Source organism: Sinocyclocheilus anshuiensis, unplaced genomic scaffold, assembly GCF_001515605.1.
Source record: "Sinocyclocheilus anshuiensis isolate Anshui unplaced genomic scaffold, SAMN03320099.WGS_v1.1 scaffold313, whole genome shotgun sequence".
Lineage (NCBI taxonomy): Eukaryota > Metazoa > Chordata > Actinopteri > Cypriniformes > Cyprinidae > Sinocyclocheilus > Sinocyclocheilus anshuiensis.
Genome location: NW_015536469.1, coordinates 424,539 through 439,036, shown reverse-complemented (window position 1 = coordinate 439,036; position 14,498 = coordinate 424,539). Strand labels below are relative to the sequence as shown.

General features: G+C 37.6%; 2 protein-coding genes across 7 annotated transcripts in view; both read right to left on the bottom strand.

Annotated features, from left to right (window-relative positions):
- Positions 1 to 1,980: 1,980 nt before the first annotated feature.
- Positions 1,981 to 9,405, bottom strand: LOC107697739 (SH2 domain-containing protein 5-like). Of its 6 annotated transcripts, none has more exons than XM_016498892.1 (10): positions 9,326 to 9,405; positions 8,747 to 8,833; positions 8,504 to 8,584; positions 7,027 to 7,101; positions 6,803 to 6,949; positions 5,301 to 5,501; positions 4,749 to 4,929; positions 4,217 to 4,316; positions 2,927 to 3,083; positions 1,981 to 2,820 (listed from the first exon to the last, which is right to left on the bottom strand). In XM_016498892.1, the coding sequence occupies exons 2-10, from the start codon at positions 8,795 to 8,797 to the stop codon at positions 2,629 to 2,631; spliced, it is 1,185 nt and encodes a 394-aa protein (XP_016354378.1). In that variant the 5' UTR covers positions 8,798 to 8,833; positions 9,326 to 9,405; the 3' UTR covers positions 1,981 to 2,628. The 6 variants fall into 6 exon arrangements, with proteins under 6 accessions (XP_016354378.1, XP_016354104.1, XP_016354301.1 ...); XM_016498618.1 differs by having other exon boundaries at positions 9,253 to 9,397; XM_016498815.1 differs by having other exon boundaries at positions 8,747 to 8,830; positions 9,253 to 9,397.
- Positions 9,406 to 10,470: 1,065 nt separating this feature from the next.
- Positions 10,471 to 14,498, bottom strand: part of LOC107699409 (heterochromatin protein 1-binding protein 3-like) — an 8,375-nt gene continuing 4,347 nt past the window's right edge. Inside the window, exons 9-11 of the mRNA XM_016500690.1 lie at positions 13,838 to 13,949; positions 11,861 to 12,025; positions 10,471 to 11,733 (exon numbers count right to left, since the gene is read on the bottom strand). Coding sequence (XP_016356176.1) covers positions 11,304 to 11,733; positions 11,861 to 12,025; positions 13,838 to 13,949 — 707 coding nt within the window. The 3' untranslated portion in view covers positions 10,471 to 11,303. The remainder of the gene's footprint in view (positions 11,734 to 11,860; positions 12,026 to 13,837; positions 13,950 to 14,498) is intronic.

Genomic DNA, 14,498 nt, shown 5'->3' with positions numbered 1-14,498 from the left:
CTTCCGTGAAAGTGAAGTAGATACATACTTTACTGTGTTTGAACGCATCGCCACCACGCTTCAATGGCCGCGAAATGTGTAAACTTGTTGGGAAAGCTCAAGAAGTTTGTTCGGCCTTGACTCTTGAGCAGAGTTTAGATTACGACGTAATGAAAAATTCTGTGTTGCGCGCCTACGAATTAGTTCCTGAAGCATACCGTCAAAAGTTTAGAAATCATGTAAAATCCCCCAGACAAACGTTTGTTGAATTCGCTCGTGACAAGGCAAATTTGTTTGAAAAATGGTGTACTGCGAATAAAGTCACAACTCTAGAACAACTCAAGGAGTTAATATTGCTGGAAGAGTTCAAAAATAGTTGGTCCGAGAAAATTTTAATTTATCTGAATGAACAGAAAGTGTCTACTCTTACAGAGGCGGCTGTTTTCTCTGATGAATTTGTGCTCACTCATCGAGTAGTATTTTCATCACCTACTAAGCGTAATCCTACGGGTTGTACACGAAAGTTTAAAGATGTGACCGTGATTAAAGAGAATTCAGTTAGTGACAATATGGAAAGCCGTGAATGTTTCTACTGCCATGAGGCTGGGCACCTCGTCACAATTTGCCCTGCTTTGAAGCGCAAATCTGGCAGGAAAGTTAACTCTTCGAAGAGTGTAGCTTTAATTGACAGTCGCGTGTCGGAACTCTCATCTCCTTTTACGGTTGAGTCCGCATTTGAACCATTCGTTTCTGATGGCATTATATCATTTAATGAGGAGATGTCTGAAGCTAAACCTGTACGTATTCTAAGGGACACGGGGGCGGCTCAGTCGTTCATTTTAGAAAGTATATTACCCTTTTTTACCCGTTCTAGCTGTGGAGTTGATGTACTAGTGAAAGGAATCGATTTGACTGTGATTAAAGTTCCTCTGCACAATGTATTTCTACAGTCTAGCATCAGTTCAGGGCTTGTTAAGTTGGCTGTTTGTGCTGAGTTACTGGTTGAGGGAGTATCACTCATTCTTGGTAATGACTTGACAGGTAAGAAAGTTTTCTGTTTACCTGAAGTGACTGATGACCCCGTTGACGTAAATAAAAGTAACGATGTGTTACGTGAAACATTTCCTGATGTGTTTGGTGCTTGTGCAGTGACTCGTGCTCAGTCTCGTAAGTTTGAGGAGACTGTGGATCTTTCCGAATCCTTTTTGTCTACTGAAGTTCCCATTCAATGTGTAAAAGATAAGGTGAATGAGTTGAATGTGTGTGCTGTTCCTAATTTTAAAGGAATGTTAACACTTCAAAAATTTGATTGAATTTTTAATTGACTTTACTTTAATTGACAGGCGTGTGTTGGAACTTTCGTCTCCATCTACGGTTGAGTCCACATTCGAGCCATTAATTTCTGATGGTATGGTATCATTTGATCAGGCGAGGTCTGAAGCTAAACCTGTACGTATTCTGAGGGACACGAAGGCGGCCCAATCGTTTATTTTAGAAAGTATATTACCCTTTTCTACCCGTTCTAGCTGTGGAGTTGATGTACTAGTAAAAGGAATCGATTTGACTGCGATTAAAGTTCCTCTGCACAATGTATTTCTACAGTCTAGCATCAGTTCAGGGCTTGTTAAGTTGGCTGTTTGTGATGAGTTACCGGTTGAGGGAGTATCACTCATTCCTGGTAATGACTTGGCAGGTAAGAAAGTTTTCTGTTTACCTGAAGTGACTGATGGTCGACCGCTCTGTTCCAAAATCCAGGTTATTTCGGATTTTCCAATACCTACGACGAAGTTTTCATTATAAGTTTAATAAATCTTTTTTTTGTTTGATAATATCTTGGCAGTGAGTGCGCATTTCATTTATGTTGCCACTGGCCCTAGACGGTCGTAACACTATATAGCCTAAATGAAAATCAACTCAATATCTACATATCTGGTTAAATAGCAGGTTTCCACTGGTTTCTTTCAAAGTAATGAACATTAAAACTAAACAAAAAGAGACAAAATGACTATAATCAGTCAGTTTATGCAAAGATGCAAAGACACTTGGTTTACATTGGTGCAAAGATAATAACAGAAAATGTTTACATTTATGAGGTGCAGTGTGCAAGAGTTACAAAACATTAAAACAAAGCCAGCCAAAGAGAGAAAGAGAAAAAAAAATAATTCACTGGATGCGTTTAGGTTATCACTAAAAAAAGCAACAAAAAAAAAAGCTGGTGGTAATATATAACAGAGGGAGATAAAAAAAAAAAAGACCTAAAGCAATATAAACATACAACACAGGATTTAAAAAGACACAAGACATGGTACATGAAACACACAGTCTGCACCTTCGAAAAAGTTGTCAAGTTTACATTTAAATCTGACATTTACAGGAAAAACGGAAGTGCTTGTTTCCCTAGAAAACAAATTAAAAAAAAAAAAAACAATGTGAGTGCTTTAGGTGGGTTAAGGTTATTCCCAACAGGCAAAACAGGAGTGTCCATTCAAAATATCAAAAAAGTGTGCCAGTGATTTAAGATCCTTGTTAGGAAGGTTTACTAATGTCAGCAGCTCTGTAAAGTTTAAAACCAAGTAAAATATAAAGTATAAAATTTTTTTTTTTTTTTTTAACGATTATATAAAAAAAAAAACCCATACAAGACAGGACTCAAACCCAACTTTGGTTTTGGAGTGTGCCTTTCTTGTTGTCCTGCAGTGAACGTGAACTCTTATTCACAATCTCTTCCCAATCGTAGCAGTGGTTGACGCGGGCGCAGCTCAGAGAACATTCCAGCTCCTCACTGAACTCGGTGTAGTACTCGATCAAAGCAGCCAGGCTTTCAAAGTCAATGTGGCATTTCTGTAAAGGAAAATGAAACATTTACAACAATTTACTTCTGACACATGGTTTAAGAGTGGAGCAAGGAAAACAAAATACTAACAAAAAAGTTTCCATCTTTGCTCACCTCGAGCCGGAACTTCCCCTTCGAATTCTTAATAGCATGAGTTACCAGTCCTGAGGGAAAGCGGACTATAAGAGACCCACGGCTGGGCTTTTTGGGATGAGGACATAGCAGGAAGGCACCCAAGACATCATCTGCCAGAAGTGAGGAACTACAGTCGCTGTAAAGGAAATCAGAGACTCAGCTGACTACAATGAACAATACACATACTAGATTAAAAGCAATGAGAATTAATTCCTTTGATGTATTACCTAGCTTATTTAGAGAGAGATTAATTGTAGATCTTTATATGCTGTAAAGGTATATCACCCAAAAATCAACTAAATTCAGGAGATTACATTTGAGCCTAAAAATGACAAATGACAGAATAAAATCTTGAAAAATGTGTTCAGAATAGAATTATGCAATGGAGAACCATGCGAAAGTTACTATTAAGAGACACTGCTTTAAACTAAAGAATAAAGCATTGAAATTGCTTGTTGAAACTATAAAAGGAATAGTTCACCCAAAAATGAAAATTTGCATAAAATGTACCCACCTTCAGGCCATCCAAGACATTGATTTTTTTCTTAATCGATCAGATTTGGAGAAATTTTGCATTACATCACCTGCTCACCAATGGATCTTCTGCAGTGAATGGGTGCCGTCAGAATGAGAGTCCAAACAGCTGATAAAAACATCACAATAACTCAGAAGTAATCCACACGTCTCCAGTCCATCAATTAACATCTTGTGAAGTGAAAAGCTGCCTTTTTGTAAGAAGCAAATCTAATAATAACAATAATAACGCTTCCATAATAAAAGTAAAAATGTCCATCCCCTGTTGTCCGCTAACATCAAAAAAACATTTTGGACTTTTTTTTGTGTGTGTGAATGGCGCTTGATATGTGCATTTTTCTCTACGGACTCAGACTAGATGACTTTTTCCCTTTAAGCAACAGTTTAAAGTCAAAAACTTGATGGATTTGTTTCTTACAAACAAGCAGCCTTCAACTTCACAAGATATGAACTGACAGAACACAAGTCATGTGGATTACTTGCGGATTATTGTGATGTTTTTATCAGCTGTTTGGACTCATTCTGACGGCACCCATTCACTGCAGAGGATCCATTGGTGAGCAATGATGTAACATTAAACTTATCCAAATCTGTTCCCATGAAGGAACAAACTCATCTAAATCTTGGATGTCCTAAGAGTGAGTAAATATTCAGCAAATTTTTATTTTTGGGTGAACTGTTCCTTTAAATTTAGCAGAACAACAGACTTCATTGTCTTATTGTTCTAATACTGACCTAGACACGCCAGCCCAGCACCACACTGCTTGAGCCAGAGCTTCTTCTGTCTCGGCCAAACTGGGAGACTTGCATGCTTTTGCATTGGCCTGTTCCTTTTCTGTTTCACAAAAAGAAAAGATTCTTCAGATTCCCACAGGAATCAAGTTCTCATTAGTTTCACAAATTATATGTCCATGTTTGTTTTCTTTGGCAAAAGAAAACATTGCAGTAATCTTAGTGTGGACTGACCACAAGTTCAGTCTTACTTTAGAAAATAATTTTTATAAAAATATTCAGAGTAGCACACATATTACTGTCTGGAAAAAAAAAAGATATACATGCATAAGATAAGAAAATTTAAATAAATATATAAATAAAAATAAACACTGATCCATATTATGGAAATCCCCACCAACCACCAAATCCAAAGATAAATGATCAGTATAATAAATTAACCCACTGTGTCTTAAGCCAGCCACCTTAACTAGATGTTTGCATTACCTAATGAACTCTTTCACTTTCGAAAGTGTTTTATGAACACTTATCCCACCTTGTGGTGCACTCAGTTTATCCTGCAGGTGGCGCTGTTTTAGGGGAGTAAATGTAAAAGAGCGATACGCTCCGGAGCGCAGCTCTTTAGTTCGAATCGCTATTTTACGAACTAAAGTCGGAGAGGAAGTAGGGCCCTCTTCAGGACTGCTGACTTGCTCCATGCTCGGCTGCGAGAACACCTGTTGAGGGAAATCGAGATGAACACACTGCAGAACAGTCCAGAATTCGAACTGTTGAAAAAACTCAGGAATCTAAGGTATTTTTCTCAGGCAGTTTCATATTGAGGGTTATTTAAAACAAGCTCTATTGACAGCATCTGTAGGTTGTGATATCAATTTAAAAATAAAGTATATATGTATAATTTTTTTAATTGAATAATAATAACAATATTTCTATGTTAAAATATCCAGTTAATATTCCTTTAATTAGTATCAAACTAGTGCTTGTATCAACTGCTTTTTATCCCATTTGCATCAATTTCCTTTGAAAGCTTTTCAAGGTTATGATAATCTTCATAAAGCAAAATATGCTAGATACGGTGAGAACAAACCTTTGCCCCCGGCAGTAGGCCTTGAGTTGGGGCCCTGCGGAAGGACACCAAGGCACTAACACTGAGAGGGAATCCTTGATTAAGCAACGATGGTGTTCGAGTTGGTTTCTTCCCTGAACACTCGTCCTGTGCTTCCTCTGGGTGCTTCTCCAGAAAATACAACTGAAAACAGCGGCAAAGCAGCAGGTTCAGGAACTGGGCCTTTATTTGAGGAAAAAACAAGAAATTAAATTCTTACAGTGGTTGAGGAGTTATTCTCATTTTATATGATGTTGCTAAAAATAACATTATTTTGTGTATTTGGTGTAATGAAATGTGTTTATGTGGTTTAAGGTTAAAAAAACACATTATTTTCCACATACTGTACATTATTGTTTCTCCTCTATGCCCCGCCTTTCTGAAACGCGTCGATTTTTACAAAGCTCATCGTTCTGAAAAGCCAGGTGTGCTCTTATTGGCCACCTATCCAGTGCGTTATGATTGGCCGAATACCTCAAGCGTGTGACGGAAATATGTTACTCCCCTTACCATACTGTGATGCCGTGTCCCGGAGCGACGAGACAAAAACATGAAAACCCATTATAAACGAGGCATTTGTTGCATCCAGTGGGGACATAATTACGGATTATAATGACTTATACTGTCTTTTTACGCGTTGCATCGCGCCGCGTAAACATAAAACCATGTCTGCATTTGTGATCGGAGAAACGACAAACAACAAGCGCTACTCTACACTGCTCAAAACTCGCGTTTGAATCATCAGTGGCAAACTCTTTAAATATGAAAACGTACTTACAGTCTGAGAGTCAGAACAGCCAGCATTGTAGTCTACTCTCCCAGGATCAGGAAACAGTCCTCCATAAAATGTGCTGCACACATCTGAATATTTGGGTTGAACTGTTCTGGAACAGTGTTGTAAATACAACTTAACCACTGATTTCTAGTCGTGTCCTCTTTTGGAAGGCCAAACAAAGTAGTTTCGCTTTCACAACGAAACACACAGCGTCTTCACGACATGGCGGCGGCGGTGGCAGCAACAATAAAGTTACGCCTTCTTTCTTTGCGTTAACATTTGGGCGGCATTATGCAAATCTTCCCACATCGTGACGTAGACATGTGGGGGAGTGTTTGAACAAGGCATTTTAGAAGGGCGTGTCGTGGACCAGTCTTAACTTTTATAAAGAATATCTCTTTGGTTTTGAGACTTTAGTCTTTGCAACTTAAGGGATCTTATCTATTCACGCACAGCTTGTAACACTCCAAAGAGAAAGGAAAACTTGAAATCACATCATATGATACCCCTTTAATTGAATCCTATCTTGTTGAGGGTATATAGCAAAGCAAGCAGATAATAAGTCTTGGCACTACTAAATATCACTACTGTGACTTGATTCTAGAGCCGACATGTGCAATATTACAAACACAATATGACGCTTTATAACGGAAGTGATTAACACATCAACCACAAAACCTTTGCTCGGTTTCGTCATGTTAATGCTTACAGCTCGGGCATGTCTGGCTCTGAAGAGGTGGCAATAGAGCTGGGCATCAGAATTTCCAGGATTATGGGAGACAAAGGCAAACTGTGCATCAGACGGACGGGAGGTGGACAGCGAGACTCGACACATGGCGTGAGCCATGAGGAGCATCTGAAGAGATGCATAACAAAGAGTTTTAACCATATGACATACACAGAGGAATGTCAGAAATCCTAAGATGATCTTACCGTTTCATCTTCATCATAAACTTTGACTCCCTTGACAGAGAATCTCAATGAGACCATTCGCTTGCTCTTGCAGTACTGCAGACACAGATGTTTATAAATCATATACGGTATATTATGATTATTCTCCACATTTTATTTTTCATTTAATTAAGCTGAATAAACACTGAGCTAGATCGAGCTGAACATTGACACAACTGTGTTTTCTGAGCAGTTTAACAGTTGAAATTTTATTTTATAATTGAAGACCTTTGCAACATTAAAGGATTAGTTCACTTCCAGAATAAAAAATTCCTGATAATTTAACTCACCCCCGTGCCATCCAATATGTTCATGTCTTTGTCTTCAGTCTCAATTTGCGACTCGCAAAGAAATTGAGGTTTCTGAGGAAAACATTCCAAGATTTTTCTCCATGTAATGGACTTTAATGGTGGCCAACGGGCTGAAGGTCCAAACTGCAGTTTCAGTGCAGCTTCAAAGAGCTCTACACTATCCCAGCCGAGGAATAAGGGTCTTATCTAGCCAAACGATTGGTCATTTTCTAAAAAAAATATTTTATATACTTTAACCACAAATGCTCGTCTTGCACTAGCTCGACTTCACGCATGACGTAATCAAGTTGGAAAGGTCAAACGCGGTTAGCTCTTCGTCTGAGTACTCCGGTTCAAAAAGGTTGGGTAGGGCGAAAAACTACATCTCATTTTTTCCTCCAACTTCAAAATCGTCCGACATCGTTGTTTTACCTTTTTTTTGTAAAAGGCATTTGACTTTCTTTGCACGTTCACTTTGTAAACACTGGGTTGGTACTTCCACCTACGTCATGCTTGACCTTTCCAACGTGACTATGTAATGCATGAAGTCGAGCTAGTGCAAGATGAGCATTTGTGGTTAAAAAGTATCTCTCTTTTTTTTTTAAGGAAATTGCAGATTGTTTCTCTATAGATAAGACCCTTATTCCTCGGCTGGGATCGTGTAGAGCCCTTTGAAGCTGCAATTTGGACCTTCAGCCCATTGGCCACCATTGAAGTACATTATATGGAGAAAAATCCTGAAATGTTTTCTTTAAAAACCTTAATTTCGTTGCGACTGAAGACAGAAAGACATGAACATCTTGGATGACACGGGGTGAGTAAATTATCAGGACATTTTTTATTCTGGAAGTGAACTACTTCTTTAATGCTCTTACTTTCTTGTTTATTCCTGCGAAGTCTTTATTGTATAAAGCGCTATATAAATAAATATTTTGACATTGTACAATAATAGCAAAGTCATTAAAATGATGAAATACTCAAATGAATATATGTGCATAATTTATATTCGTCTATAAAACTAATTGCAAGCACATAAGCATGCATTTAGATCAAAAGGCTTTCAAAGAGCATTAAAAACAAAATTAGTCAAGTGTCCAAACTTTTGTATAGCAAACAAATACAAAAAAGCAAACATACTCTTGAGGTTCATTTAACGGCACACCAATTACCTTGAAAGACTTCAGCCGAGTGTGCAGCTGCTGAATCTGATCATCCAAACAACTGTCATCCACAGGAAACGAGCCAATATACTAGACAAATGGAGTTTTTACGCAGTAAACAGAACTGTGAGTTCAAGATGCAATCATCCCAATGTGTGGGATGAAACAATACATTAAAACCACTGATTCAATTTCAAAATCAACTCAAAATCACAATGCAAAATCACATGGACAGCATTAAAACATTTTCACCTCAGCAGATCTTGTAACAATTCCATGCTCCTTGCCAGCTGTCTCACCCATGTCTCAATCTGAGCCTGTTGTGCTTTGCCTTATCTACTGTTTAAAAAAAGAGAGATAGAGAGAAAAAAAGAGGTCAGCATGTTTGTCAAAATAAGATACGCCACACTCCTCCAACATTTCAATGTAAGGAAGAACAGCGCAGTACAACTAGTGAAAGCAAGATAATAGGTTATTAAAGTAACACTCTCTTAACGTTTACAACGGGAATCACACACATTCCTCAAAGATACAGGCTGTATATCTCAAAAACCAGCTGTACAGTGAACAGGCTGGTCAAAATGAAAGTGTGTTTTGAGACACAGCCAACCCGTTTTCACGAAAAACGGAAGAAAATGTTTTTATTTCTACTTGACTTTCTGACATAACAACGCTTTAATGCTTGAACAGTACCCTGAGGATACAGAAAGTGGCTGAAATAACAGTAAAACAGACAGATGAAACAAATCCAAATTTACAAACATTAGTCCACGCGACTGAACCTGGCAGGGTGGGTCGATTATCCTCCGGGTTTTTGCAGTCCTGACTCACCTTAATCCTCTAAATCCCGCCTATCCAGAGCCAGACTGGATTCATCGGAAAAGGTTTGAGACTCTCCGATGCACAGTTCATTCGGGATCTCCGACTCTTTGAAGTGAGTCAAACTGATTCATTTCATGAATCGGATTCATTTAATAATACACACCAATTGATTCAATCAGTGTGTTTATAATCAGTGTTGGGGAAAGTTACTTTTAAAAGTAATGCATTACAATATTGCGTTACTCCATAAAAAGTAACTACTAGTTACTTGAAAAAAAGTAATCTGATTACGTAACTCGCGTTACTTGTAATGCGTTACCCCCAACACTGTTTATAATATTCAAATTCAAGAAAATATTCTTCCATTAATTTTCGGGGGCATCACTCAAGTGTGTTACAGGTCAGGACAGGAGTAACTAGTGTAGTGTAGTGCAGAATTTTTGCAGAATATAGATTTGTTTGGGCGTCTCCCATGTTAGCGGACACATAAAAAAAGAATTACCTTTTGTGTTCGCAAACTGCCATTTATACTACAAAAACCGAACTAAATCGCTTCGGACTGAATTGATTTAATTCGCAATTCCGCTCGATTATTCATTAAAAGGAAACAACTGAAAAAAACGTGACTAGCCTACAATACATGGTTTTTAACTAAGGTCTGAGTACATATAGTTAAAATATTGCTTATATATATTTGATTTGCTAAAAATTATATATATAGTAATTATTTTTAATATATTTATACATTTAATATAATATATATTTTTAATAATTATTCTTAATACATCATAATTAGTTCAAAAGAACCAAGAAATTTTTTTTTCAACTGCGATCTCTGGTTCTGTAAAACCTTTGTTTGTGAATGTTAAGATACTGTAAGCACCAAGACAAGTCAAAGCAAGTCACAAGATACGTTGTTTCATGTAAAAATTTCAATGCTTAGTATAATGAATTAAAGCATTCTTTAAGTGCATGTTAGAACAAGATTAAGAATGTACCATGGAGAACTTCACATTAACATAGACTGCTGTGATAATGACACAAACCTTGTGTTTCAGAGCTCAAGTCATTTAGTGCTGGTTTATCATTAACCTTAACTGAGTATTAAACCAAACCACGCCCAAAAAAAACAATGGCCAAATAATGAAGTACAAATATAGTCACTTTATTAAGGACTACATAAAAGTATATCAGTTACATGCATGCACGGTAAGGTGAGCAATGCTCATAAAATTACATCTAACCCCCCTGATAAACTAACACACAAGAGTATGACCGGGTTAATAGTGTCAAATGTTTTAAACATCTGCTCGGAAAATCTTTTCAACTTATATTCTTCATCATAGACTATACAGAACAAAAAGACAGTTGTGTATATGGATGCCAACGTTTCTTTAATGCATCTTAATAAATCCAATTCTGCATTCAGGTAGACCGTTCAACTGAAAGTTAGGCATCAATAATCGTTCTTTACTTTGACTTACACGAAAGAACCAACATCAACAAAATGTTTTTTTTGTTTTTTTTTTTGATTACAACAGTAGCTAAAGACCTAACTTCACAAAACATGACCGAAATAAAACGTACAAAAAGAGGTTTCTTGAACACTGATGCGAAAGGGGCGGCTGAAAAACTGAAATGCTTGCCTCTACAAAAAGACTGACTACAAGAACTTTAAATAATTGATTTTTGTTGATACGCAACTGAGAACAGCTCCTTCTCGACGTTCTCATAATGGTGACCTGAATGAGGATCTTAACACAAACAGTAGCATTTCTACTCTATATCTTTACCTGTAATTTAAGAATATTGAACATAAAATGCCTGTATTTGAATGGCAGAATAACTTTGAAGAGGTCCTATATTCATCAGAGGCCCCAAGACGAGGAGAACATGGAAGTTTCTACAAAAATAAGAGGAGAAAATAGCCAGCACTGCAGTCTACGCAACTACAGTTGATCTTTTCTGCCATCGGTAAGCACGGGATTCATTTCCGGGCTCGGAGTGACTTGCGGGCGGCTGGCTTAGCCTTCACGGCAGATTCAGTTGCCTCCTTCTTAGCTGCTTTGGGCGACGGCCGTTTGGACCCCCTGCTTGTCATCTTTTTGGCTACTGGTGTTTTCGGTTTACTGGTCGGGGCAGCTTTCTTGACTGGTGTGGCTTTCTTGACTGGTGTGGCTTTCTTGACTGGTGTGGCTTTCTTGACTGGTGTGGCCTTCTTGACTGGTGTGGCTTTAACAGGCGCTGGTACCTTTCGAGACGCTGCTTTGCTCACAGCGGCTGGTTTCTTGGCTGGTGGAGGGGCTTTCTTGGCCGATGCAACTGATCTCTTTGAAGCAGGAGGTTTTCTGCTGACTGTTTTAGCCCTTTTATTTTGACGAGCTTTAGACGCAGACGTTCGGTTTGCACGCTGGGTCCTGCAGACATGAAAAAAAAGCATGTTTAGCCTTGCCCAAGCCAAAAGTCTCTATGACATTCTAATCTCTAGATACAGTTTGAGTATTAGATAATATCACACTGATACTGTTATGTGATATACTTCACCTCTTTCTTCGAGGAGGCTCATCCTCATCCGATTCTTCCTCTTCAGATTCTTCTTCTGCCGCTTCTTCAGATTCTTCACCAGATTCATCACTTCTCTTGCGTTTGAGCATCTGTCCTTCCTTCTGTTTAAGTTTTGCCATCATTTCTGGAAACAGAACTGCTGGGCTGCAGAGAGGAGAAGTTTATTTAATTTTATCATCTCATAGAATGCCTTAAAATTTCACCTTTAAGGCACTTCTATGACAAAATCAACAAACCTCAAAAACTACCTCAAGAAACAATTATGTGCAAACAATCCAAGTTCACCCCAAACCTGTATAACTTTCTTTTGTGCAAAACAAAATATTGTCTCAGAATAGTTTTGGACCCTATTGACATCCACTGTGTGGAAAAAATGGCTGAAACATTCTTCAAAATATCTTCCTTTTATATTCCACAGAAGAAATCATTGTCATTGAGCTTTAAAAATACATGACGGTGAGTAAATGATGATAGAATTTTCATTTTTGGGTGAACTATCCCTTTAGGAACTAAGAGTTGTGGAGTTTTTATATTTTATTAATTTTATATTTTCAGTTTAATTTTAATTGTAGTAATTTCTTATGTGCTACAGTCATTTCTATTAGTTTTTTATATTTCTATTCAGCTTTAATTAATTTTTATTTCAGTTGAAGTATTTAAAGCTTCTTTTTAGAGATGTATCGATGTATCGGCCAACAATCGGTATCGGCCAATAGAAGCAATTTTTCGCGCTATCTGCCGATTGTTTAAAAACATCCGATGATCAGGGCCGATATATCCTGTCATGGAAAGCATAACTACACTTCTCTCTCTCCCTTTGAACAAATAACCAGAGAGATTAGTAAAGAAGATGCGTCCGCTGCTGACATTATACCCCTGCTTGAGACTCTAAAAAGGTTACTCAGCAAAGAAGCCGACAGTGACCACGGAGTTAAAACAATGAAAAAAGCATTACTGGAGGCAGTGCAAAAACAGTTCAAGAACACCACTTCCAACCATATGTGCTGTATCGCAACGGTCCTTGACCCGCGATATAAAGACAAGTTTTTTGATGCTGACACGAAACAGCAAATGCACGAAATGATAGTTGTGGAGATTAAGAAACTCGGACATACTGGAGACAGAGAAAATGTGCAGAATCTAGAAGGTAAGTTTCCATCTAAAGAAATATAGTATTCAATATAATAGGCAATTCAATAATTCAGAAGTCTGCTTTTAAAACACGGTGGGCTTATGTATTTATTTATTATTTTTTTTAGATATCGTACAGCAAAAGAAGGCTCGCATAGAAACAAGAGAATCAACAACAGCATCTTTCTCTGCCATATTCAACAAAATTGTTCAAGAAAACGGGACTGTGGCGGAGAATGCGAGCATGTCAACGCAAGTTGCCAGTTACCTAGCAGAGCCGATGATTCCCAGGCACGAGAGCGCGAGAAATTCTGATTGATTGTGAGAACATAATGCTTTTTGTATCCAGTTAATGTTTAATCTTACACATTTTGTTAATGCGTTAATGTTAATTTGAGCAATGTGTTTTCTGTTTATGAGACCAGTCACTGTGAAACAACTGTTTAAATGGATATAATAAAGTTTTATATGCATTGCGTTCAGAATTATGGAATTATTATGGATTATTCTTAATTTTAAAGAAGATATAAAATGCAGAACCACCAAACTATCGGTATCGGTATCGGCCGATAGCACGCTAAACAATCGACTATCGGTATCGGCTGAAAAATTTACTATCGGTGCATCTCTACTTCTTTTATTTTTATTTAAAACTACTTAAAACGTCTTTTATTTCAGTTAGCTGCCAAGGCAACATTTTTCATTTTCATTGGAGTTTTTCAAGTACTAATTATGTTTAATTTTATTTCAGTTACCAAAAACTATTTTTAACAATTTTAGTTTTAGTTAGCAATAATAAGATGGCTTAGGGTGAGCTAAACTTACCTTGGGTAATATGGATAGCTTAGCTGGTATGACCCACTGAGTCCATGACCAGAAATCTGCTCCATCCATCCCATCATTTTACACTTCTGCAAGGTTCTTTTCAGGTTTGACACTGGCAAGAAGATGGAAAATAATCGTCAAAATTCTGCTTACCACATTACGATCAGCAAATACAGACAGATATGAATGGTGTCTGTAATATAAACAAGGGCAGATCAAGAAACTATTTCTGTAACAATGTTCTTGTGAACAACTCATTTGAGAATAACAATTAGAAGCAACCCTAAAATAAAAGCAAACTTAAAGGGGTCATATGATGCGATTTCAATTTTTCCTTTCTCTTTGGAGTGTTACAAGCTCTTGGTGCATAAAGAAGATCTGTAAAGTTGCAAAGACTAAAGTCTCAAATCCAAAGAGATATTCTTTATAAAAGTTAAGAGTCAGCCACACCTACCTAAAACGGCTCGTTCTAACACGCCCCAACATACCTACGTCACTATCTGGGAAGATTTGCATAACGCCGCCCAAATGTTCACGCAAAGAAAGAAGGCGTAACTTTTATTCTCGCTGTAGTATTGTTGTTGCTGCCGCCATGTCGTGAAGGCGCTGTGTGTTTCGTTGTGAAAGCGAAACTACTTTGTTTGGTCTTCCAAAAGAGGAC